Below are 24,176 nucleotides of genomic sequence, written 5' to 3'. Positions count from 1 at the left end.
GATAGTTTGAATGTACTATTATTTGTTATGTAGGTACTATGTAGAATTTGTGAAACAACTATTAAATAAATATCTTTCATTATTATTATATTATTTGTGTAATTTATTTAAGCACTTTAAAGCTCAAGTCACAAATCCCAACCATACCACCATCTCACTACACGGACGCGTTTCGAACTCAAGCAGAGCTCAACAACAAAGCATCCTTGAACTGCCGTAGACATCGACATCTATACCTTACGGCACTAGACTGGCTGTTTGGTACAAAACGCGCGGCGCATCAATCATCAATTTTGACACAACCGCTGTCACGGACGTTAACAGACTATAGTGAACTGTTCACCAAACCGCGCAGTGAACTGTTTTTGTGCGCCGTTTTGATGTAAGAAACATGCAGTCTAGTACATAGGTGTCAATGGCCGTAGCCGTAGACTAAATATTTGAAAGATAAAAGTAAGATATCATTTTTCTTTCTTTCTGTCTTTCTATTTTTTGTTGTACGATTGCAATACTGATTTTGTGAGATACATAAGACATTTCAAAAATGTATATGCCGAGATGATGCTGTCCTTAATGCCCTGATCACACATACCGAGTAGCATGGCGAGACAGAAAATTGGTACTCGGCCGAGAGAATAGGGTGGGCGAGTAGGTGTTTACACGCATTTTTGGACAGTGGCCAATACGCGGTTGCGCGGCCGCTCGCTACTACGACGCTACTGACTGGCGAGTGGCGAGTGAACGAGTTCATACCTGCCGAGTGGCGAGCGAGTCGGCGCGGGGTATGCTGAGAGGAGTTGCGGGGGTGGGCACTCGGTCTAGTAAACAAACCAGGGTCCGAGTGGCTCGCTCGCCGTTTTTCTCGGCCGAGTACTAGGCCGAGGACACTCTCTCGCCACTCTAACTCGGTACGTGTGATCAGGGCAGTTACCTGTAGCACTCGCCATCGTACCCCCTCCTCTCCCTGGTGGGGTATTCTTCGGGCGACCTGTGCCGGCGGATGGCTTCGGGCTCGTACTCGCTGTGCCGGGACGTCCGGCTGGTGCGATCGTACGGCGCGGGCGCATCGGCGTAGCGGGAGACGGGGGAGGCGGGCGGGCCAGGAACGAGTGTCTGCCGAGTTGTACAGAAAAGGTAGGTAGGAAAGGCAGATAAGTAGAAAAGGTAGGTACAATACAATAACTCTTTATTGCACACCAACACATAGTAAGCAGTACAGAAAACACATACATAATACAGGTACAGTCACCAGCACCAATATCTGACACAACAAGCGTGCATAAATATCTGATACGACTCTATTTCTAGGGCCGGAAGGACGTGTCAGATATTTTTGCACGCTCCGCTGTGGCAGATATTACCCAATGCTGGTGACTAAAGTTGATAATCGTTTACATGTCACAAAACAATAATGCCAATAGACGTGTCTGTCAACTTGAAAGTTCGACTTTAGCGACATATTCATTTGATAGGAACTTGTTTAAAAATTAATAGACCACTTATTTGGCTGATGGTACATAGGCACATATTTGTTTCAAGAAATTAGTTTTTGTAATACAAGCTTATTTCCTGAATGTAGGTAGGTAGGTACCTTTTCTTGACTGTACTTGCATTATCATCCAAACAACATTTCCGTACCAAATCTCAAGTCGAGCCGTTAGCCCGTTGAGGAGTTCCGTCTTGCGGAGACGATCCTGGCCGAACTACCACAATTTCACTACCACCCTTAGCTTAGCACCCCTAGATAAAGCTCCTAAGTTGCATGTTCGAGATTTATCAGTTAGGAGGTTTTGGTACTCCACCGTCGATAACATACAGCCTTGGCCAAAAGTATTGAGCACCATCATATAAATCAAGGTGTACTCACAGTTTTTACCCTGAGAGTAGGTGATGAGACGCTCCACCATTTCGGACGAACGGTCCGGCGAGGGGGGGTACTTGCGGAGCGAGCTGGCGAACGCGTCCGGGTCGCGGGACGGGCGGGGGGAGCACACCGAGCCTGTGAGGGGAGGGGGGGACGGAGAACTTTAGATACTAAAGGTGGATATAATGAACACAATGAACATCAACAATTTCCTAGTAAGGATTTGCAATTTTGAACATTTTTGAACATAAAACTAATACCACCTAATACCGGCGCACAAGCTACCCGCGTTTTCATCGTAGGGTAGCACACAACACTAAGAATATCCCTCTGTAAAGACACGTCCACACTAACCGATGACGCAGCACGAGTATTTAACACGATGAAAACGCGGGTAGTTGTACCACAATACAAGTAATGTAGGCACGCAGCAGGCGCTGCGGCTCGGCTGCCGGCGCGCGGTCACTCTAGCGGCCTGCAAAGAGATTTCACACAACTTTTTCGGCCGCTGGCCGGCAATGCGACCGTCTTTTGTTTCAACGCGCGCTCTCCGGCACCTCTGCGTGCCACAGCAGCACCGCCCTTGTCCGTCCGCCAGCAGCCAGCGAGACAAGCGCACGCAACAGGGCGACCAGACTAACATCCCGCCACGCTTGATTTCTTGTTTTTTTATTTTATTTCATGTCATGTTTGAGAAAAGCATTATACAAGTCTCGGCCGGAACGTGGGGTTACCTACCCTACTTCCCGGCCTCTACAGTAATGTACTATTCCGTCCAGCTTAGCTTACCACGATCTGTCCAGCACATTGCCGCACCTCGGTAGCAGTTCGTCCGATTCGGCGAGAAACCTGTTTCACCACTGCCAAGTCCACCTACTTCGAAGTTTCCATGCCCTGAGGACAGACATATTGACATGCAATCAAATAAAAGCATAAGTACACATTTTCGGCGAGGATAGATACGATTCGAGTATGGTGGGAGAATCGTGGGTTCAAACCAGCGGGCTCGCGCACCTCTAAGTTTTTCTTTCTTGCGAAATTGCATTTGTACTTTACCACTAGCTTTAAGGTCACAGTTCATTACAGCCACCCGGCACCCGACCAGCACCGCCTCGCCTCGAGCGGTTAGTATTCTTCACATGGATTTGTATGGGTATGCGCTCACTACATCAACTCCGTAGCGTCACCGGATCGCCTCACTCGCGAGGTTGCCACGCGCGGACGGCGAGTGGACCACTCCGTGACAGCCCGCTGCTCGCCGCCATACTGACTACTAGGAAATTCGTGGAGCACGCGAGGTCCACTCGTTGTCAACGCGGCGTCCACCCGTGGACCACCTGTCGACAACGAGTGGACGCTGAAAGTCGAGGCGGTGCTGGTCGGGTGCCAGGTGGCTCTAATGAGCTGTGACCTTTACGGTGAAGGCAAGCATGGCGAGGAACCCTGCATAGACCTGCGAATTCAACGTTGTATGTGAAATTCCGAATGAACACGCTGAAACCAATGAACCCGAGTGGGAACTAGAGCTAAGCCCTCTTATTAAGAGAGTGCATTGCACATTCATAAGTGCTTGTTATAGCCTAAATTGAATAAAGATATTTTGACTTTGACTTAGAGGTCTGTCCTCAGCAGTGGGAAGTAGAACGTATATATAGGCTGGCATGATGATGATGATAATGATATGATGATAATGATGATGATGATGATGACACTCTTGGTACTGACCTGGGCAGAGCTCAGCTCGCTGCGGCGGAAACTCGGTGAGCTGGACCGGCGGCGATGTTGGCGTTATTTTGCAATGCTGCACCTGTGAAAAACTTATGCAATTTTCACTGCGACCTAGCAAAGAGGTATGTAGTTTAAATTGTTCATCAAGTGCATAAAACGACCTAAGTACACTTTTACCCGAGCAGTTTATGTTCACAATTAAAGACTTTTAAGAAAATCAAATAAATTGCCGCAACGATTAAACTTCGAGATTCATTGAAAATGTTACAAAGCAAGTTTTTTTTTTTTTTTTTTATTCGAATGGATGGCAAACGAGCATGTGGGAGTTGCTCAGTTATGCGAGAAGAATCAGAATCGAACCTTGCATTTGAAGCCCCATGGCCAGAGACCTATATACCTAATTCTATCACCATCTCAACCGTAGGACGTCCACTGTTGAACATAGGCCTCCCCCATAGGCCTCCAGATGTTTCGGTTGGAAGCGGCTTGCATTCACCTTGACCCGCGGCTCATCCATCCATCTCGTTGGTGGACGTCTTACGCTGCACTTGCCGATCCGTGGTCTCCACTTCAACGAGCTAACTTGCTTGGCTATGTCGGTGACCCTATGCTTGTATGTAAAATAAATGAATATCTTGGATGGTTAAGTGGCCAGATTTTTTTTTCATAAAGAACGCGAAAAGTTCAGCATTTTATTAAAAAAAACTATTAGGAATTGTCATGCGGGTATTCTCGTCGTGCATTAAATGCATCCCTCCATCGATTTTCACTGAAAACAGTATAGGGAGTTTTTTTCACAAACCTTATAAATACTAGCGTATCTTCCATCAGTAGCCTGCGAGCTAGAATCACATCGTTGCGCCGGCGGCATACCAGTCCCCATACCTCTGTCCACTCCGCTTCCCATGCCACTTCCCATGCCATTCGCCATGCCACTCCCCATACCACTCCCCATGCCCATCCCGTTCCTCATGCCATGCCTGCCCTTGGGGGCGTGCGGCATGAGCGTATAAGTCTTCCCCTCATCATCGAGCAGGGAAACCGCAAACCCAGAGCCAGTGAAACCCTGGACCATCGCCGCTAAACTGTCAGCCATTTTAGCGGGTGAAGGGGATATGCTGTAAAAATATAAAAATAAAAATATTAAATGAGGACATATCTATATTAATAATTTCGTCAAGGGGTACGGTAGACTCGAACGAAATGCACATCAAATTGAAGAGCGTAAAAAATTAGTCAATCCGAGTCGACAACTTGTAATATTTAATTCAATGATATCGTATGCTACCGCCACAGACTACTAAGAGATACTCGTAGGTACTACTACCGACCCTTGGTAATTGGTGAACTAACTCTGAGAAAGTGCATTTTCTGTGATAGTGCACCTCCCGGGGGAAAGGGCCGGATTAACCATGTCGGGCCGAAGCACTGCAAATTCTTGGGGCCCCTTTTCAACGATTTGAAGATCGAATCGTCAGCTCTTTTCAAGTCGAATTAAATTAATGAGGGCTATCGCGAATGAATTCGCCACTAGAGGCGCTAGTGTAGCGTGAGGTCTCCGAAATGTCAAATCTCATAGTTTTTGGGTGAGCTACGCGGGTTTATTTATAATTAGAATAATTTTGTGAATATTTTGCAATATCTGAAATTAATTTTGCCAAATATGCGTTCCGGGGCAATGAATGTCTGTTTTGAAACAATTTTGTCTTTCGGAAACCTTTGTCCTCCCTTTTTTCCGAACAAACCAGCGACTATGCAACACTGTGGCATGCTCGATATTTATATGGTACGGTTTTAATGTGTATTAAATATGATTTTAATCTAAACTTTGTTTTCAAGCCCGTAATAACAGACTTTCAAAACCATACTTAAAAACCTCACGCAACAGTGCGCCATCTAGTGAGACAAAAAACGATAGCCCTCATTGACAGCATGTGTCGATCGTGACGGATCGTGGGTTCAAACCCCGGCTCGCACCTCTGAGTTTTTCGAAATTCATGTGCGGAATTACATTTGAAACTTACCACGAGCTTTACGGTGAAGGAAAACATCGTGAGGAAACCTGCACACAAACCTGCGAAGCAATTCAACGGTGTGTGTGAAGTTCCCAATCCGCACTGGGCCTGCGCGTGGGAACTACTGCCCAAGCCCTCTCATTACGAGAGGAGGCCTGTGCCCTGCAGTGGGACGTATATAGGCTGGGATGATGATGATGCGTCGAAAGGATGCATATTTTACAATATTTTTATTTTATTTTATGAAACAAAGCGCAGGTGGTAGCACCTTGTGCAAGGTCCGCCCGGATTGCTAACACCATCTTGCTCGCTAATCCTGCCGTGAAGCAGCAGTGCATGCGTTTCGGCGTGGAGAGTAAGACAGCCGGTGAAATTACTGGCACTTGAGGTATCCCATCTTGGGCCCCTAGGTTGGCAACGCATCTGCAATCCCCCTGGTGTTGTAGGTGTCTATGGGCGGTGGTGATCTCTTACCATCAGGAGACCCACTGTTGGACGTCTTCGTTGGACACACTGGACATAAACCTTCCCCATAAACCTCCAGTTGCCTCGGTTGGAAGCGGTTTGCATCTACCCCGACCCCGCGACTTTAACCCGGTTGGTGGACATCCTACGCTGCGCTTGCCAATCCGCGGTCTCCACTCGAGAACCTTTCGACCCCAACGGCCATCTGTTCACCGTGCTCTATGCCCATTGCCACATCAGCGAGCTAATTTGCATAATATTACCGTCATTTTAAGCAGCTTCAAGAAGGAGCAGCAGATATCGGGCCTGTAGCAGCCCTGCCTATCGTCACTATGCACTGGCCTGGAAATGAAAAATGAAACAATTTAGGGCGCGGGTGGGCACCTGTTTAACTAAAGTAATGAGCAACGCTAACTGCGCCCGGATTGTACCTGCACCCGCCCGCAGGCTGCGCTTAGCGTCCTAGCGTAGGCCTTTATAGTGCTATAGTTAGGCACTTGTCCCACCGCCGACGATGAGCGAGAAGCGAGTAGAGCGAGTAACTAGAAACGAGTGGGCGAGCAGCGAGAAGCGAGTGTAGTTTTGTCGCTCGGCTGCAAGTGAAGCGAGTGTTCGCGTGCGACGGGCGATTACTCGCTCCACTCGACTCACTCGTGCGGGGCGTCAATAGTAATAGGTATGTCTAATTTCAAGTTACTATTGTTATTAGTTTTTTATCATAACACATTTTTACCCTGAGTAAGATTTATTATTTTTAGCATTCTAGGCGCTTTGGTGTTGTACTGTAAGCCTAAATGTAAACTGTTATAAATAAATAGATAAATAATTCCCATTGGCGTATCTTGAGTTATTTTTGTGGGGGGCCTGGCCTGAAGATATCAGTATTGTAGAATTTTGAATCGGTAGCCCAACATCCTGGGGTGGGCACTAGATCATACTGGGGTGGGCACGGCCCACCCGGCCCCCCATCTATATACTCCTATGAACATTCCTCGCAACACATCCTCGCACGACAACTCTGGAGGAAACACAGTCCAAGTGATCCAGCTACTTCCGAGTGTGACTGTACATACGATTTCTTCGTAAATGAGATTAAAGTACTCACATTGCCCGTAACAGAAGGAGTATAATATAACGTTTATGTTGATTATTAACGGCAAAATTTTGAAAATAACGTAAGAATTTTGAATTTCACGGCAAGGTATTAAAATGACAGTTGAATGACGGCTGAAGTTGACAGAAAGAGTATTTGTCGCTAGAATTCAGAATTTGATGGCCTTAGGTTGTATATAGCTTCATAAAGAGTGTCCATCCCTTGTCCATCCTCCCGCTCGAGTCTCAAAGGGCTCCATTTCAGCTCGTTTAGGTTTAGACTCCAAGTGCCTGCCAGCACCAGCAGATGTTCCTGCAGGACTACCACGAAACTCGAAACTCGAAATTCGTGTCGTGCGGTCCCTCTGACACTTATACTATTTAATACGAAAGCGAGAGGGACCGCAGGACACGTTTATGCGCACGACACGAACTTCGAGTTTCGAGTTTCGTAGTGTAGCCCTGCTGCGCTCCGACTTCTGGCCGGAGGGTGTGGTGTTCCGTCGTTTTATTAACCCCCGACGCAGAAAGAGGGGTGTTAGAAGTTTGACCTCTGTCTGTGTCACCGTAGCTCTTAAAGGGGTGGACCGATTTGAATGCAGTTTTTTTTTATTTCAAAGCAGGTTTTTAGGGTAGCGACGAAGACAACATCCTTTTGGTCAACATCCCTAATTACTTTGTTTTACTTTTGTAGGGACGTCTTTTTGTGTATTTTTTTGTATACTTACTTAGGTAATTTGAATTTTACTGCGCATTGGTTTTTACTGTTATGCTGTAATTTTTAATCCCACTAACATAATAAATAATGTGGGGGGAGCTCCAATAGAGAGATCTCTCTCCAGGCAGGTGTTATGCCTGGGGACCGAAGTCCGAAGGAAGAGCGACGGAACTTGTATATATGCGACCGCGTTGAGAAACTTCGATGGCGCGATGTAGAACATGGTCGGAGTTTCTGTTGTTCACTAGATGGCGCTAGGAGTCGCTACATCAGCCCCCCTTTTTAGACCGAGGTCGGCGTGGAGTGCGGTGCAGTCTGTGCGTCATGTGGGCGCTTGCAGGTGCCAGTTGGGTGTTGTTGAGTGTGTTGCTTGGAGCCTTGTTGGCGAGCGTTGAGTTGAGTTGCATTGAGCTGCGTAGCTGTGGGTGAGCTATGTTGAGCTGCGTGGCGTGAGCTGCGGTGAGCTGCGTTGAGTTGGGGTTGTCACACTGTAGACACCAGGCATATATAGTTACATGCTAGTGGTGCACGGTGTGGTTAGTCTGGCCTGCTGTGAGACTGCGTCTTCGTCTTGGATGTCTTCGAAGGCTGCGTTTTTCGTCCATTGTCGGGGTCACCAATGGGGGGGGAGCTCCAATAGAGAGATCTCTCTCCAGGCAGGTGTTATGCCTGGGGACCGAAGTCCGAAGGAAGAGCGACGGAACTTGTATATATGCGACCGCGTGAGAAACTTCGATGGCGCGATGTAGAACATGGTCGGAGTTTCTGTTGTTCACTAGATGGCGCTAGGAGTCGCTACAATAAGTTCCCAATCCGCACTGGGCCCGCGTGGAACTATGGCCCAAGCCCTCTTGTTCTGAGAGGAGGCCTGTGCCCAGCAGTGGGACGTATATAGGCTGGGATGATGAAACATAATGAATGTGAAAGTTTGTAAGTCAGTTTGTTTGTTACTTGATCACGTCTAAACCGCTGAACAGGTTAAGACGAAATTCAGTATGCAGATAGTTTGAGTCCCGGGGAAGGACATAGGTCTTCATTTTGTGTCACTAACTAATAACTAACACATATGGAACCCGTTTTCCGAATTAAATGTTTTATTTTTATTTATTTATTTATAGGATAGTTTTTTATCCCGGAAAGTTGCATAGTTCCCGCGTATATCCCGCGCACAGTATATGTATAAGCTAATATTTAGCTTATACTATTATTTTAATAATTTTCCAAAATCATAAAATTCAGTCTGTCGAAAACTTAGGATGAAAACGTAGAAAACTAGAAAAGTACGCTAAAAAAAGGCAGGACTTACCACTTGCTTACCACAGGCTTAATTGTGGTCTATGGAATTTACGTTTAGGTTTTTGTAAGCTGAATGACCTGGTAGCCAAAGCTCTAGAAAAAAAGCTCTCCTTATTGGCAGCGACAACTTCAACGTCAAGTTAAATCAACAAACCACCACTTCCCCTTACATACAACAACATTCAAAACACAGAAATCATTTACCATGTAATCTTAAAACACGCGGAACTAGCATTCCCCCCGTCACAAAATAGTACTAAAACATAATTGTAACCGTTAATAAACAGGTTCTATTTCATATCGCTATGGTGGTAAGTTGTTTCCGCTGTTTTCCATTAAGAACTACGCGTTTCCTGAATATTCAGTAATATTTAGGATATAGCCTGTAGGTACTCGCTGATTTCGCTTTGAAAAAAGCCGTGGTGGCCTAGTGGTTTGACCTATCGCCTCTCAAACAGAGGGTCGTGGGTTCAAACCCCGGCTCGCACCTCTGAGTTTTTCGAAATTCATGTGCGGAATTACATTTGAAATTTACCACGAGCTTTACGGTGAAGGAAAACATCGTGAGGAAACCTGCACAAACCTGCGAAGCAATTCAATAGTGCGTGTGAAGTTCCCAATCCGCACTGGGCCCGCGTGGGAACTATGGCCCAAGCCCTCTTGTCCTGAGAATATTTTTAAACCCGGACTACAAATGAAACCCCGCCCGGACGCTCCCCGGACGCCCTCTAAACTAGGACAAATCCGGGGAAACCCGGACGGATGGCAGCCCTACCTGAGAGGAGGCCTGTGCCCAGCAGTGGGACGTATATAGGCTGGGATGATGATGATGATGACTCGCTGATTAAAAATAAAGCTTTTAAAATGTTAAAGTTTTTTACGTTTATGCCTCAAAAAGAAATAGATACTTGACCCTTTTATAACCTCACCAACTAAAAGTTGGAAAACCCCCGACATTGTCACTTCAAAGTTCAATATCTCGGGAACGGCTGAACCGATTTTGATAAAACATGTGTAAAGAACCATCGCCAGAAAACCTGATTTCAAATAAAATAACCCGCATTCAAATCGGTCCACCCGTGCAACGGTGCCATAGACACAGACACACATAGCGGTCAAACTTATAACCCCTCTTTTTGCGCCGGGGGTTAAAAATCACTCGTGAGTCTGTCTGGTTATAGCACAGAATAAGTAATAATACAAGGTTATAGCCAATTTGCTCCAAAATTTAGACTGGAAAATGGAAATCCCACACTAACTATATCCTAAGAAAAAGTCTTCATGAAGGTTCGCGGGTCATTCGGTGATGACCATGTGCTTGTAGCCACGACCACTCTGTCAAGGGTGTAGCGACAGCGACTTAAGGTGGGGCCACATCCATTCGCTCGACGCTCGAGCTCGTTTCCAACGTCAAATCTGGTTACGTGACATATAGCAGATAAACCTGAAAATGTTGAGCTTTATCGTTAAAAAAAAACCTCTTCTATTTCGGCAAAAATAGTGTTTTTTGTACCCTTTGACCACTGCCACGACTGCTACTAAATGACATTAAGAAATCAGCTTCCAAGAGCAAAACCATTCCTGCAAGAAACCATCTTGTCGCTACTGTTTTTAGTCGCGGGAAATTCAAAATTACCTTCAAAATGGGGTCACTTGACTAGATTTATCGCTGCAAACGAGCGACTAGCGACTGCATGTGGGGGCACCCATAAGCTTTGGTTTCCTAAGGCAAGCGGTGCCGTCATTATAACTATAACTATGAACAAACTTTGGTTACAGTCAGCGTGCAACCCGAAGAAATGTCCAGAGATGAGGAAAAGAATGGAGAACCACAAGAAGGAACACCACCCCAGGGTTGGGAACATTCATAAACACGTTATCCTGTCTTACCAATACGATTGTTTGTGTGTGTGTTATGTAGATTCAAAATAAATTTAAATTGTTATTCCAACGCACGTCTAGCTATTGTAGCAAATTTCATTAAAATCAGTCCAGCCGTTTTAGCGCGAAGCAACAACAAACATTATTACACACAGACACACGCATGCACGCACACACTCATAAACTTTCGCATTGTTAATATAAGTGTGATGTTTTTTGGCGCCGATGGCACACCCGCTAAAACCAAATGTTAAGTTTAATTTATCAATGCTGAAAACAATGTTCTGTTCTTTCAGGCCCCAGCAATCACCGTGAAAAATAAAGCTGGTCAATCTAGTTTCAATTGTATTGAAGTTCTGAAACTCGATCCAATTGCACCAGCCAGTAATAAAATTGATGAGAAACCAAATCCCGAAGCGAGATCAGAAATACCTTTGAAAAACTCTGAAACAAAAAACATTCTAGTACCCAAAAGAAACTTTTATAGAGAACATCTTCAAGATGTAGTGCTGAAATGGTTTTTAGGCATACCCGTGTTGTATAATACTGATAATGCGATGAAATTGAAAAGACTCAAAATGGTTCATGATCTTGCTAATAAAATAGCCAACATGTCATCTGATGTTAACAATGCAGACTACGATAAGAAGATAAAACATGAAATAGACGATTGTCTAGAAAACTTAGCAGTATGGTGTGTTGAAGTCAAAATGGATAAAGATGAGTTCAATGGTAATCTATGTCGTTCGCTACGTGAAAGAATAGAAAAGGTTAATACCAAGTGGTTGAATACGAAAAGTGAACTTAAACCCACTGATGATGATCAAAAGTTACAATTAAAAGGTTCCACTTTAAATATGTCCACATTTTCAAACGACACCGTCTCAGCTGTTGAAAATGAAATCAGAGACTGGGTAGAAACAGAATTTGGGTTGAAGAGTGATACTCAATCTAATATTGACAAGCATGCAATTGCTGCCGTTTTTATCAAAAGGTTAATGCCTTTTATAAGATCTAAGAGAATTGAAAAGAATTGCTTTAAAGTAGAAGTTATAAGCACACTCGATGAGATGTCTACAAGTTTAGATTTGATAAAGGACAAAGCGCTACATGCCCATACATTAGCTGTTAACTTAGCTAATAGAGTCGTTAGTCTCAATAATAAAAACAATCATGTCATTATGATTCAAGCTAAAAAATTGCATGATGAGAAACTTGAAGATGAGAACCGCACTGTAGACATTACTCGGGTTCCTTCTGATGAATCTGAAGATACAATTATTCAAATAACTGATATACTGCTTGGTGGTACAGATTCAGATACTAAAATAAAAGACCCAAATGTTTCAGAAAACACTTCTGATGTCGAAAAAACATCAGATGATGAAGAAATGTGTTCAAAAAAGACAGTAGTTACATATATTAGACAACCGTTAAGTCAAAATTCAAGTTTTGATTTTGCACAACACTATTTATCTGACTCATTAATAGTTTTGACATCAGAAAATGAGATTTTAGGGCCTTTTGACAAAAACGAAGTACTTACGTCAACTCCACAGATGACCGGACCACAAAAAGAAATTCCAAACATTAATCCAGCAGAAAAAGCTTATTTAGACAAAATAGTTGAACTCCTTAGAACTTGGCTTGATACAACTGATATGACTTTTGAAACAACAGAAGAACAATTTTTCAAAGAAAGTATAGCGAATGACATCGCAGGAGATTTAAAAGATTTAGGCAAACAAATACAAATGGGACAAATTCAAGACAGAATTACAATTGAACAGTATGAAGGTTTACTAAATTACGTTATACTTAGAGCAATACACAAATACGGCTTACTTAATGAACCAGTTACATTCACCACACCACAAGTTGCTGATCTTAGAGAAAAAATGAAGGAGTTGGGAATGGGATTAGAAACAGATTTAACAAATCCCCAGCATGGAGATCGACAAAAATGGGCAAACTTTAGGTTTAGATTAAAAAATCCTGTAAGAGAAGATCGAATGCCGCAAAGGTACCAGCCGACTGCTTTAGATATACTTGAAGATAACATATCAGTTTGGATGAATGAACAACCTTCGGAAATATATAAAGATCATGATAGAAAGCTCAGAAACGAACAACTACGCGAATTAGCTACTAAAGTCCAGAAAAAAATTGAAAATAAAAAAGAAGAGGAAGTTAAGAAAGAACTAGTTAAATGGCTGAAGAAAATTTTAGCTTCAAAAGCTAAGAAAGATATCGACAATTTGGCAGCGGATCTTAAAAAGAGAATTATAGATCTACCCACAGATGAATATTTAACTGAAAAAATGAAAAAGAAAAATAGAGCTAGACTTGGTGATGATACAGACCTACCACCTCCACAATTAAGTGTTAATGAAGGCACCGATGAACAACTTAAAGATTTCATCGAGAAATTTATGGAACACAATTATGATGTAGATGATTCCTTGGTTAAAAGTGCACTAGGAAACATTTTATTACAAGAATTATTAAAATTAAGTCCTTTTCTCAGAACAGACGGAAGCAACATTGCTGCTCACGAAGAATTTAATCCTGATAAGTTTCGTATGGAACTGGAATACATCAAAGAGGTTTCTGATTGGCTAAAGAATATACCTTTTTATCCTCTAGTTGGAATGGGAAACGAACGTGTTGAATTTGTGAACGGTATTGCTAAAAACATCGCTGAAATAGAAGAAGAAAGACTCAGAAATCCGAACAAAATGGACTATGATAAAATTTTGTATAGTGAAATATACGAATATATGGTTCAGTTGCCTTTACGAAGTCAAGATATGGCTAACATGTCTACTTGCATTAATCAACTTGTGCAAAGGATAGTTAGACGACGTCCTTCACCATACAGTCTAATAACTAATCAAGGCCCTATAAAATCAAAACAAGATGAGCAAGATTTTGCGCAATTTATAGAAGAATTTGTTAATATACGTGGTAAAGATATAGGGGATGACAAACTTAAGCTAGAAGCTTATCTTGCTCGACTTTTAAAAGAAATTCAGAGGATGATAATTGAAAAAGCTGACTCAGATGCTTTAACGAAATCTGAACTTTATAACAGACTAGTAGAAGTTCCTGTACCAGGCAAAGAATCTGTTAAACGTTTTAGTATAGGACTAGGATATGTTCAGGAGATTGCAGAATGGTTGCACAATTTCCCATTAATACCTCTTATGAATCACGAAGAAAATATACTTAGGATAAGGATGATTAGTGAATTAGCTGAGAAAATGGCTGAATATGATTTAAAGATAGCTGATGACCCCGGAGACTTGCAAGCAAATGCAGAGTTAGATGAATATATAACTAAGTGGATAGATTACTTAAATCTCGATAGAAGTAAAGAAATTTCAGTGCCAATTTTAATTTCACAACTGAAAAGAAGAATGGAAAATGTCAAAATAAGATCTGAGCAGAAACGGAATCCAAATCCTGAAGTTGTCAAGGATGTTCGGGCTGATAAATCTGTAAAACGGTAAGATCAATATTTTATGTTTCATTAAAAGATGTTTAAGGTAATAAGTGGTCTTTTGCAAAACGTTTTCAAAAGTTCTCAGTATGTTTTTTACGTTTTTCCAATTATTCATCAAATATTGTGTAATATTATAAATTAATTATTTTATAGGAAATCAGGAGTGACTTGCAAAGACTGCTGCGACTCCAGTAAGAAATGTTGTAAGTCAAAAGCCTCGAAAAAAGAAGATCCTGGTGATTTAATAGTAGAAGCAATTGAAGGCTGGTGCAATGATTTACCTATAAAAGAAAAAGACAACGAAGCAACGAAAGCAGCTAAAGAAAAAATAGCCACTGATATATTTCAAAAAGTAGGATTACTTAATTCAGATCCACAAGCTGCTAATGATGATATGCTATACAGAGATATGCTAGCTGATGAAGTTGAGGCTGAATTGCAACAAATAACAGAAGGCCACCCTGATATAAGCCAAATAAAGGATAAGTTAAAAGATTCGCTCTTGGATACAGTAATGGATACAAAAGAAGTAATTAAGGATATTTCTGCTGGTGAAAACTACAAGCAAGCTCTTGAAAATAGTATAGATTCATCGTTACCTAATCCGGTCCACATTTCACCTCAAAATGATCCAGGGTTTGAGTTGTACAAACACCGCATGGCTATGCTGTGGCTGTTAGAAAACTATGATTATGCTGTTGATTTTAACTCGCTAAAATATAAAAAGAAGTTAAACGAGGACATTGAACTTTATGCTGACGAAGCACAAAAAAGAAATGTTTTGCCATTGGAAAAGTACGAGATGTTCAATGAAGCATTTAGCGCAATGTATAAACAAAATCCACCACATGAATCTTCTATAATAGAAGAAGTAGAAAACGTTAAAATAAGGTGTGAAATAGATGCCTGGTTTAAAGAATTACCTTTACAGAAAGCATCCGGTTACCAAGAATTATTAGAACGTGAGCAAATATTAACATTACTAAGTAAAAAATTGTTTGACATCGAAAAAAATAAAAGTCCTGATTCAGATGAAAAAATGCGCAAAGAAATCTTAAAGTGGTTACATAAACTACCGCTGCTTCCAGACGAAAACAAAAACATAAATCACTATGTGGACAAACTTGTATGCAATTTAAAAGCAACTGCCGACGTAAGAAAGTGCAAAAGAAAATCAGTGTCGAATAAAGATTTAATTATCAAAGAGTTCGTTGAAGATGCTAAAGATAATCAGTCGAATATAGAAAAAGATAGAACACAATTACACTTACCTCAAGCTACTAGAAAAGAAAATACCAGTCAAATTGCTGGACCTAGTGGTGCAGGGTCTAAACCTTACACCGAAGGTTCTACAGTGCCCCGCAAGAAAGCTGGAGACCTAATAACTGCTGCAATAGAGACTTGGTGTAATCAACTACCGCTGATAGCCCATGATCCTGGAGATCAAGCCATAATAAATGCTATTAGAGACGAAACAATTCTAAAAATGTACCAATTACTAAGTGATTTACATACCGACCCAAATATATTGAACAGTGAAGGTTTATATGACCATCATCTAAATATTGAGATTGAAAGACTTTTGTCTGAACTGCCAGCTTATCATGAAGCACAGCAGATGAGAAATGCAAGAAGAGCAAGATTAATCAATGAACTTAAAGCTGCAAGACCTTTAATTAAAGATGAATTTGATCGAGAGGGCTACAAGCAGGATTTAAAACATGCTTTGTCAAGCTTTTTTGACGAAACTACTAAGCCAAATAAGATTACCGTAAATGACAATGCAAAACAAGCCATAATAGACAATTTTATACAATTAAATTACCATAAAGGTGAATTCGAAGAGCAGCAGCTATGTAAATCTAAAATAGACGATACTGTAGCAGAAGTTATAAAAACAAATAAGAATAATACTGACGTAGATCCTTTATTAACAAGGAACCAATTAATTTGCGAAATGACTAAAGTAAGACCACCTAACGAATCTGCATTAACAGACGAAGTACAAGAAATACGTATGAAAGAGCAAGTGGCTTTGTTATTCAAAGATATAAAAATTCCGAAAGGAGACGAAGAAATAGCTATATATAAAGAGCAAATAAAGTTACTTCTCGCTAAGAAACTAACTGATATCGAAAGAAACGGCCACAACAGTTCCAATGACGATAAAATGAAAGCTGAAATCGCTAAGGCTTTTAAAAAACTTGGTGCAAACATTAATTCTGATAAGGTCGACATTTTTGTAGACCATTTAAAAAAGACCGAAGAAGTTAGGAAGGCTTTGCCAGCAAGAAAAGATGACAAGTGTGGATGTGGTCCAAACCAGGTTACTTCTGGCCAGAAAAATCGAAGCTTTCCACTAGGTCCCTCACTAGTGATGAGAAGCCCACAAAATTCTGTTCAACACCCTCGTACTTCAATTCATGAGAGATCATTTCACCCTCCACCTTCCCTTCAAGCTTCAATGGTTCAGCCTCCCATGGCTGATCAACCTCAAACTTTCTATCCACAGTCTCCTAACTTCGGTTTTCAATTTGTAAGGCCAGTGCCACCACCCCCTAGACCAGCTCCGAGGCCTAGTTCACATATACTACGGCCAATATCACCAGCAGTAATGCCTGCCCCAGCTTATAGACCAGTTAATGCATTTCCACCGGCCAATGCTCCTCCTTACGCTCCAGCTCCTCATGCACCGATGACCTCACATAATCGACATGTTCCAACACCAAGACCAACCGGCCCTGTTCCTTATGTCCAAAGTCCTGTTGCATCAAGGTCATACAGTCAACATATTCCGACACCAGATTTTGGTTTGACTGGTCGGCAAGCAGCTTACAGACAGCCAGAATTAGCTCCCTCACCCATTGCGGATGAGAGGGATGTAAATCTAAATGTTCCGATGGAAGAACATGTTGCAACCAGAAGCACTGCCAGGGTGCCTGAAAGTCCAGAAGTTCGAGGAGACCCCAGCTGTAGCTGCCAACAGATTTGGTCAGACAATCCTGATTTGGAGCGTGTTTTAGGCGACTGCAATTGTAAAAGGGATAAAAAGAAAAAAAATTGTCAAGGAGTCTGTCAAGCTGATGATGTTGCGTATTGTGAGGAGTGCGAGAATGACCATGACTGTGATTTTGATGTTCCTAGGATGCCTTATCCCCCGATGTACCCTTACATGTTACCTCGTTTCATGTTTTTTTAACTTTCACTGCCAGTTTTATAAATAAATCAACTGCTTAAAGATTTGGCATTTGAGTCATAATTATAAAAAACGAGAGTGCTTACAATTAAAAAAATACAATTGGATTCATAGTTCCAGTATCTCAGAGTTTAGGCGCAGAAGGAGATTGGCCCTTTGTCCCATTTTAGGGCGTTAATGAGTCGATGTTCGTAATTGTAGTACCGCCCGTGCGACATATAAGTTTTTCATCACTTTTGCGAATAAAATTTTATATTTCTAAAAGAAAAAATATAATTGTTCCAAATATTGGCGATACCTTACGCTGCGCTCTTGGCAGCGCCGCCCTCCCCCTCCCGCAGCATGCGCCTGACGTGCTGATTTTATATTTAAGCGTGTGCTCATAAGTATTCAAAATTCAAATAAAGTAATTCAAAATAAAGTTTCAATATTATAAAATTAAGTATGTTAAACACACCCGATACTAATAAAATAGTAACAATCAAGATTATTGATTACTAGAATACTTACTAGAATATTATTAGAATTCAAATTCTATAATTTCATTGACGTGACAATTGGTCTACTCGAACATTGGCATAATGAGAGCAAGCTTTAGTCACGCAACAGACAGAGCAAAAGAAAAACAAATTCGCTTTCATGACGCCATGACAGGTCACGTGATGTAAATTTTCGTCGGGCATGCGCGACATCAAGAATTTTACAAGTGATTTTGAAACGATGAGACTCATTTCGTGGAGAAATTTGTTATAAAATAATACATGACGGACCTATTTATTTATTACAGTGCTTAAAATCCAGTGTATTCAAAGTGTTTGAGTGTAAAATTGATTTGTGCAAGGAAGTGTTGTCGCAAAGGTCAGTTACTGAAAAAGGCAATGTCTCCAAATGGTATTTTTGCGGTGGATTACTTGACTAATTCTTTGTTTTACTTGTGAGTCAGTTTCTCTTTATGTCGGTGCCGAGAATACGAACTTATTTTTGTATCTTTAGCACTTAAATCATGTTGAACGATCGCATTTCGCGGATTGCAAATCTTGGTGCAGTTTGATTTGACAATCCTTTTGTTGGTTGATCTCGGCTTATTTCTTTATTGTTCAAGGTTTTAGAGATCCTGCGAACTTTTAAACCCCATCTTCTCTCTATTATGATGTAAACTAGTTGCTTTTCTTATTTGGGTCATGGGAATGTCGCGTAAATTTGCATTTTTTACGTATGGGTGTTGATGTTTCACACAAGGTTGGTCGTGTAAAGCAGTAACATACTCGGATAATTTTTGTCCATCAAGCCTCAATTGCTCAGTTGATGATGACATCACTGTGCTGTTATTGTACCTACACTGTCTTCCCGTGTTTATATAAACATGATGGAACAAATATGTACATAATAAGTACATCAACAAACTACATTAAATTTTACTGTCAATAGATTTTGGTGGTTAGAAATTTGGAGAAAGTATGGCTTCATGTAATCTTGTTATGTACTTAAGCCATATAAAAGATACATTATCTATAGTTTATCTATTCAGTTATTCCAAAATACCTTATTATCTCACCTACCTTCTCAGAACATACATATCAAAAACGGTTTATTGGATTTGGTAATTAGGATAATTATTAATAAGATGGAGTATTTCATTTGCACACTTATTTGCACACACATAGCTACCAGTTTTATTGTACTTTAAGCTGTAATTATTAAAGTTATGGTTTTTGGAAATTTAATATGAAAATGGTCATAAGCAGAATAATACCAATGTTTTGCAATCCGGGCAGACCTTGCACAAGGTCCTACCAACCTTGTGCAAGGTCTGCCCGGATTGCTACCACCATCTTGCTCGCTAATCCTGCCATGAAGCAGCAGTGCTTGCACTGTTGTGTTTCAGCGTGGAGAGTAAGACAGCCGGTGAAATTACTGGCACTTGAGGTATCCCATCTTAGGCCTCTAGGTTGGCAACGCATCTGCAATACCCCAATCCAATACGAAATAGAGTTGATTTTAACTCAATTGACACAAGTAACACAAAATTTCATAACCTAATACACCCCTGAGGCTGACAGTCACATTTGGCAGTTTAAGCATGATGAGGTAACTGACAGTCAGAGTTAGGGTGCCTTTCTGCCAGAGATGTGCTACGCTATGTTGCTATGGATAGCACTGGTGGAAACAGGTTTAACTAAGCTATGTTTTTTCATATGGAAAGATGCATGCTCTGGATGTGTGCATCTACTCGAGCTGCGCACCTTCCTCACACAGGTGCCTCGCAGCTGCGCGTCTTCATAGTGTATCTTCCTCGAAAGGCTACATAGCTTAGCATTAATGAAAACAGTCACATACTTTCGTAGTGTAGCTTTCACATCCTCTCAGTGTAGCTGCATAGCTCTGGTGAAAAGGCACCCTTACTGTTACAATTAGAACATTACTAAATAATAAGGATATAAGGATATAATAGGATCTCCCAGAACTTGTGATAAGTGCACCTTCAGTGAACAGTTTAAAAGTAACAGACCAAATACTTAAAGAAGAGAGACTAAAAACACAAGTGCAGTGATGTACACGCATCAGCTCTAAGAGCTGCTAGTGTATCATTTCAATAATATAATAATAATAGTGGTGACAATGCCGAATTTCAATGAAAAAGGGTCTCCACTCGGCATACTGTGTCACTATTTAACTGCACAGTGCATGCAGCAATGCTGGTTTTCATTGGTTATTTAAAAGCAAACATTTCTTATATGTTTTTCTGTAATCTATTGACAAGATAACATGCTATAAGAAGACGAATAAGATCATTAATTTAGTCAAGAACATTATTTATACTCGTAACAAGATTAATGTAGGTAGATAAGTAAAATAAGCCTGATGCAACAGATTAATAAATAGCTATTTATACTCATGAGATACTCCTACATTTGACGACTGTATGGCCCAATGATTAGAGAACCTGACTACGAAGTTTGAGGGAAGCTTGAGGATCCCGGTTCGTTCAACAGATGGAAAAGCAATTTCCTTAATAAAATGTAATAAAAGAATTGTAAGAATCAATTGGGTATATGCATTTGCATATGCAAACATGCGAATGCATATAATCCAATGTCTAATTATCAGCTTTTGTTTGATATCCATATTACTATAATATATATTTTTTAAATTCTCCTGTCGTATTTGTTATCATGGATGCTATATTGAAATACTAGTGTTTACTCGCGTCTTCGCACACGTAAATCATTAGGTCCAGCAGCTGAATTGAAATTCCGGGATTTTTAAAAATTCCCGTGGGAATTCATGAAAATTAAATTGTTGTTTTCATTGATGTTACATTAAAAACAATCATGGTCAAACATGACTCTAAGCCCAGCGGTTGTTATTTCGAGATTTTATCCCTATCCCGTGGGAATATCGGAATAAAAAGTAGGCTTTGTTTTTATTCCAGATGTCCAGCTATATACATACCAAATTTCATGACTAAGCCCAGCAGTTATTAGTTCGAGCTTTTATCCCTATCCCATGGGAACATTGGGATAAAAAGTAGCCTATGTTAATCCAGGTTATAAACTAACTTTTTGCCAAATTTCGTCCAAATCCGTCCAGCCGTTTCAGCGTGAAGAAGTAACAATTATACTCACTCACTCACTCACTCATAAACTCACAAACTTTCACATTTATAATATTAGTAGGATTACTGAAATACCTTATGTCACTCTGATAGTTAGGACGAATCTAATGAAACCTCATATATATGTTAAAATCCGCTGCTTTGGCTGCAGAGAGGGGGCCAAAGAAATAGACATACATACACTCAAAAAACATATTTGTTTTTTACTACTTTAGCATACTGCTTCATATATATATATATGCTAAAGCAGTAAGGAATGAACAAATCGATCGAAACGAACACACTCACACAGACGCGCGCTCTACACGGCCTCTAAGGGAGTTTCGCGGTACTGTGCGATTTCTAGCTATATTGGTGGCTTTAGTTCTTCGGCGAATTTCAGTATTCCGGATTCTATCGCGCAAAAAAACTGGCCTCCATTGCTCGTTGCGTGACTCTGAGCCTCACCAAGAGGCCAACAGTCAAGGACCACGGTAGTATGATCATGGCTGGTCATACCACCGTTTTGGTCTTTTCCCAGTTTGAAATGAATTAAATATTTATGCCATTAATAATAACTATACAATACAATAACTCAAAAAGCCGTGGTGGCCTAGTGGTTTGACCTATCGCCTCTCAAACAGAGGGTCGTGGGTTCAAACCCCGGCTCGCACCTCTGAGTTTTTCCAAATTCATGTGTGGAATTACATTTGAAATTTACCACGAGCTTTGCGGTGAAGGAAAACATCGTGAGGAAACCTGTACAAACCTGCGAAGCAATTCAATGGTGCGTGTGAAGTTCCCAATCCGCACTGGGCCCGCGTGGGAACTATGGCCCAAGCCCTCTTGTTCTGAGGAGGCCTGTGCCCAGCAGTGGGACATATATAGGCTGGGATGATGATGACAATAACTCACTACAAGGGGTGTTCCATATATGAGTTGCCTGAGGACCGCAATGCACTACAATCTCATAACTACCTACATTTGTAAGCGTTCACTAAATTACCTAGTTATGTATGTAGTGTTAACATAGTCTGTAAGTTTATATTTGTTACCTCTTAACGTCTAGACCGCTGAACCAATTTAAATGAAATTTGGTATACAGTTAGTTTGAGTGTCGGGAAGGACATAGTATAGTTATTATCCCGGAAAATTGCATAGTTCCTGCGGGATAGCGATGAACGAATTTTACGCAGACAAAGTCCAGGACAACAGACTATACGTCATTTAATTTAGAATTGGAGGCCACAGCAACATTGTATTGCGTCTGGTCAACTATTTCTTACCTAGCAAATAGTCCAGTACAATAGTCTGGGAGCCGCAAAATAAAATTGTTTTAATGCCACTTTATTTGCGTGTCGTCAATTGTTATTCTAGTACAAATTGTAAAGAGATTACAGTTCACGAGCCGCAATACAATGTTGCTGTCGCCTCCAATTCTAAATTAAATGAAGTATAGGTTATTATAAATATCTAAATGGAAAACTTGATCTCTCACTAATCAGATGTTCTTTTACAGATACCGGATCATGTGACAAGTGCTATAGTGTCCAAACAGTGTGTGATCACTGATCAGTACAGCATACAACCAGTAACGCGTCTCAGTGGAAAGTTCAGTGCATCAGAGCTAGTGGTCCAAGTGAAATGATAGCATTTGGGACTTGGACACTTTGTGCTGCGGACAGAGAGCTATTGGTCATCTCGGATTGATTGCAGTAAAAGGTAATTATTAACTGGCGTCGTATTTTGTCGGGAAAGTTCGTATCTTGCTTTCTCAACTCGCTTACTGAAGTTTACTGGAGCTGATTGAGACAGCGAGATAAATTCGAACTTAGGTTTCTGGCAAATAAAGTTCATTTCATTTCATTTCTTATTTGTCAAAATAATACGATTGAAAAATGAAATTGTTCTTTATTCAAAATACTTGCACCTAGTGCTTACATTTTGGTGATATGTTTTTATTAACTTGTACTGTAATGTAACTAAAATGAAATGTTATTCATCAATACATAATTAAATTTTAAATCCATACTAATATTATAAATGCGAAAGTGTGTGTTTGTGTGTATGTTTGTCCGTCTTTCACGTGGAAACGGAGCGACGGATCAACGTGATTTTTGGCATAGAGATAGTTTATGGGCCAGAGAGTGACATAGGCTACTTTTTATCCCGGAAAAATGCACAGTTCCCGAGGGAACAGCGCGCGATAACCGAATTCTACGCGGGCGGAGCCGCGGGCTAAAGCTAGTATTTATATATACAAGAATTGCTTGTTTAGGTATTAGATTAATGTGAAAGAGTTTATATTTAATGAACTAAAAGAATTACTTTACTCACCCGCGACCTTACGATAGCTACGTTTATGCAACAAATGTGTGGTCATGCAGCTCCTCCACCTCCTTATGATGACCGGATGGCCAAGTGGTTAGAGAACCTGACTACGAAGCTTGAGGTCCCGGGTTCGATCCCGGCCGGGGCAGATATTTGTATGAATAATACGAATGTTTGTTCTCGGGTCTTGGATGTTTAATATGTATTTAAGTATGTATTTATCTATATAAGTATGTTTATCCGTTGCCTGGTATCCATAGTACAAGCTTTGCTTAGTTTGGGTCTAGGTCAATTGGTGTCAAGTGTCCCATTATATTTATGATATTTACATTGTAAGAACACACACATCACACAAACTTAACTATCACTACCACCACACTACACTGATGCGTTTCGAACTCAACCAGAGTTCATTCTCAGAGCAACACAACTGTTCACCACTGTTGTTGTGTTGCACTGTCTGTCTGTGGCATCGTAGCTTTCAAATAGA

The 24,176-nt window shown here is 41.0% G+C and overlaps 3 protein-coding genes across 3 annotated transcripts in view; 2 read left to right on the top strand and 1 right to left on the bottom strand.

Moving 5' to 3' along the window:
* The window catches only part of LOC141443258 (uncharacterized), a 10,885-nt gene extending 3,605 nt beyond the window's left edge, over positions 1-7,280 (bottom strand). Inside the window, exons 1-7 of the mRNA XM_074108468.1 lie at positions 7,178-7,280; positions 6,336-6,414; positions 4,395-4,710; positions 3,590-3,671; positions 2,654-2,758; positions 1,868-1,999; positions 932-1,113 (exon numbers count right to left, since the gene is read on the bottom strand). Of these exons, the coding sequence (XP_073964569.1) occupies positions 932-1,113; positions 1,868-1,999; positions 2,654-2,758; positions 3,590-3,671; positions 4,395-4,688 (795 nt within the window). The 5' untranslated portion in view covers positions 4,689-4,710; positions 6,336-6,414; positions 7,178-7,280. The remainder of the gene's footprint in view (positions 1-931; positions 1,114-1,867; positions 2,000-2,653; positions 2,759-3,589; positions 3,672-4,394; positions 4,711-6,335; positions 6,415-7,177) is intronic.
* Positions 7,281-9,349: 2,069 nt separating this feature from the next.
* On the top strand, positions 9,350-17,764 carry LOC141443257 (uncharacterized). The gene is made up of 4 exons (XM_074108466.1): positions 9,350-9,489; positions 10,958-11,032; positions 11,356-14,567; positions 14,718-17,764. The coding sequence occupies exons 1-4, from the start codon at positions 9,484-9,486 to the stop codon at positions 17,761-17,763; spliced, it is 6,339 nt and encodes a 2,112-aa protein (XP_073964567.1). The 5' UTR covers positions 9,350-9,483; the 3' UTR covers position 17,764.
* Positions 17,765-18,414: 650 nt separating this feature from the next.
* The window catches only part of chb (CLIP-associating protein), a gene marked incomplete in the record, with an annotated part of 81,481 nt that continues 75,719 nt past the window's right edge, over positions 18,415-24,176 (top strand). The window contains 2 exon segments of the mRNA XM_074108611.1: positions 18,415-18,618; positions 22,875-23,077.

This window comes from Choristoneura fumiferana, chromosome 27, assembly GCF_025370935.1.
Source record: "Choristoneura fumiferana chromosome 27, NRCan_CFum_1, whole genome shotgun sequence".
Classification (NCBI taxonomy): Eukaryota; Metazoa; Arthropoda; class Insecta; order Lepidoptera; family Tortricidae; genus Choristoneura; species Choristoneura fumiferana.
This window is presented reverse-complemented; position numbering and strand designations above follow the sequence as displayed.

Coding starts and splice junctions, on each gene's coding strand:
- LOC141443257 (XM_074108466.1), top strand. Junction 11,033..11,355: donor AGAAGGAACACCACCCCAGG/GTTGGGAACATT, acceptor CTGTTCTTTCAG/GCCCCAGCAATCACCGTGAA. Junction 14,568..14,717: donor GCTGATAAATCTGTAAAACG/GTAAGATCAATA, acceptor ATTATTTTATAG/GAAATCAGGAGTGACTTGCA.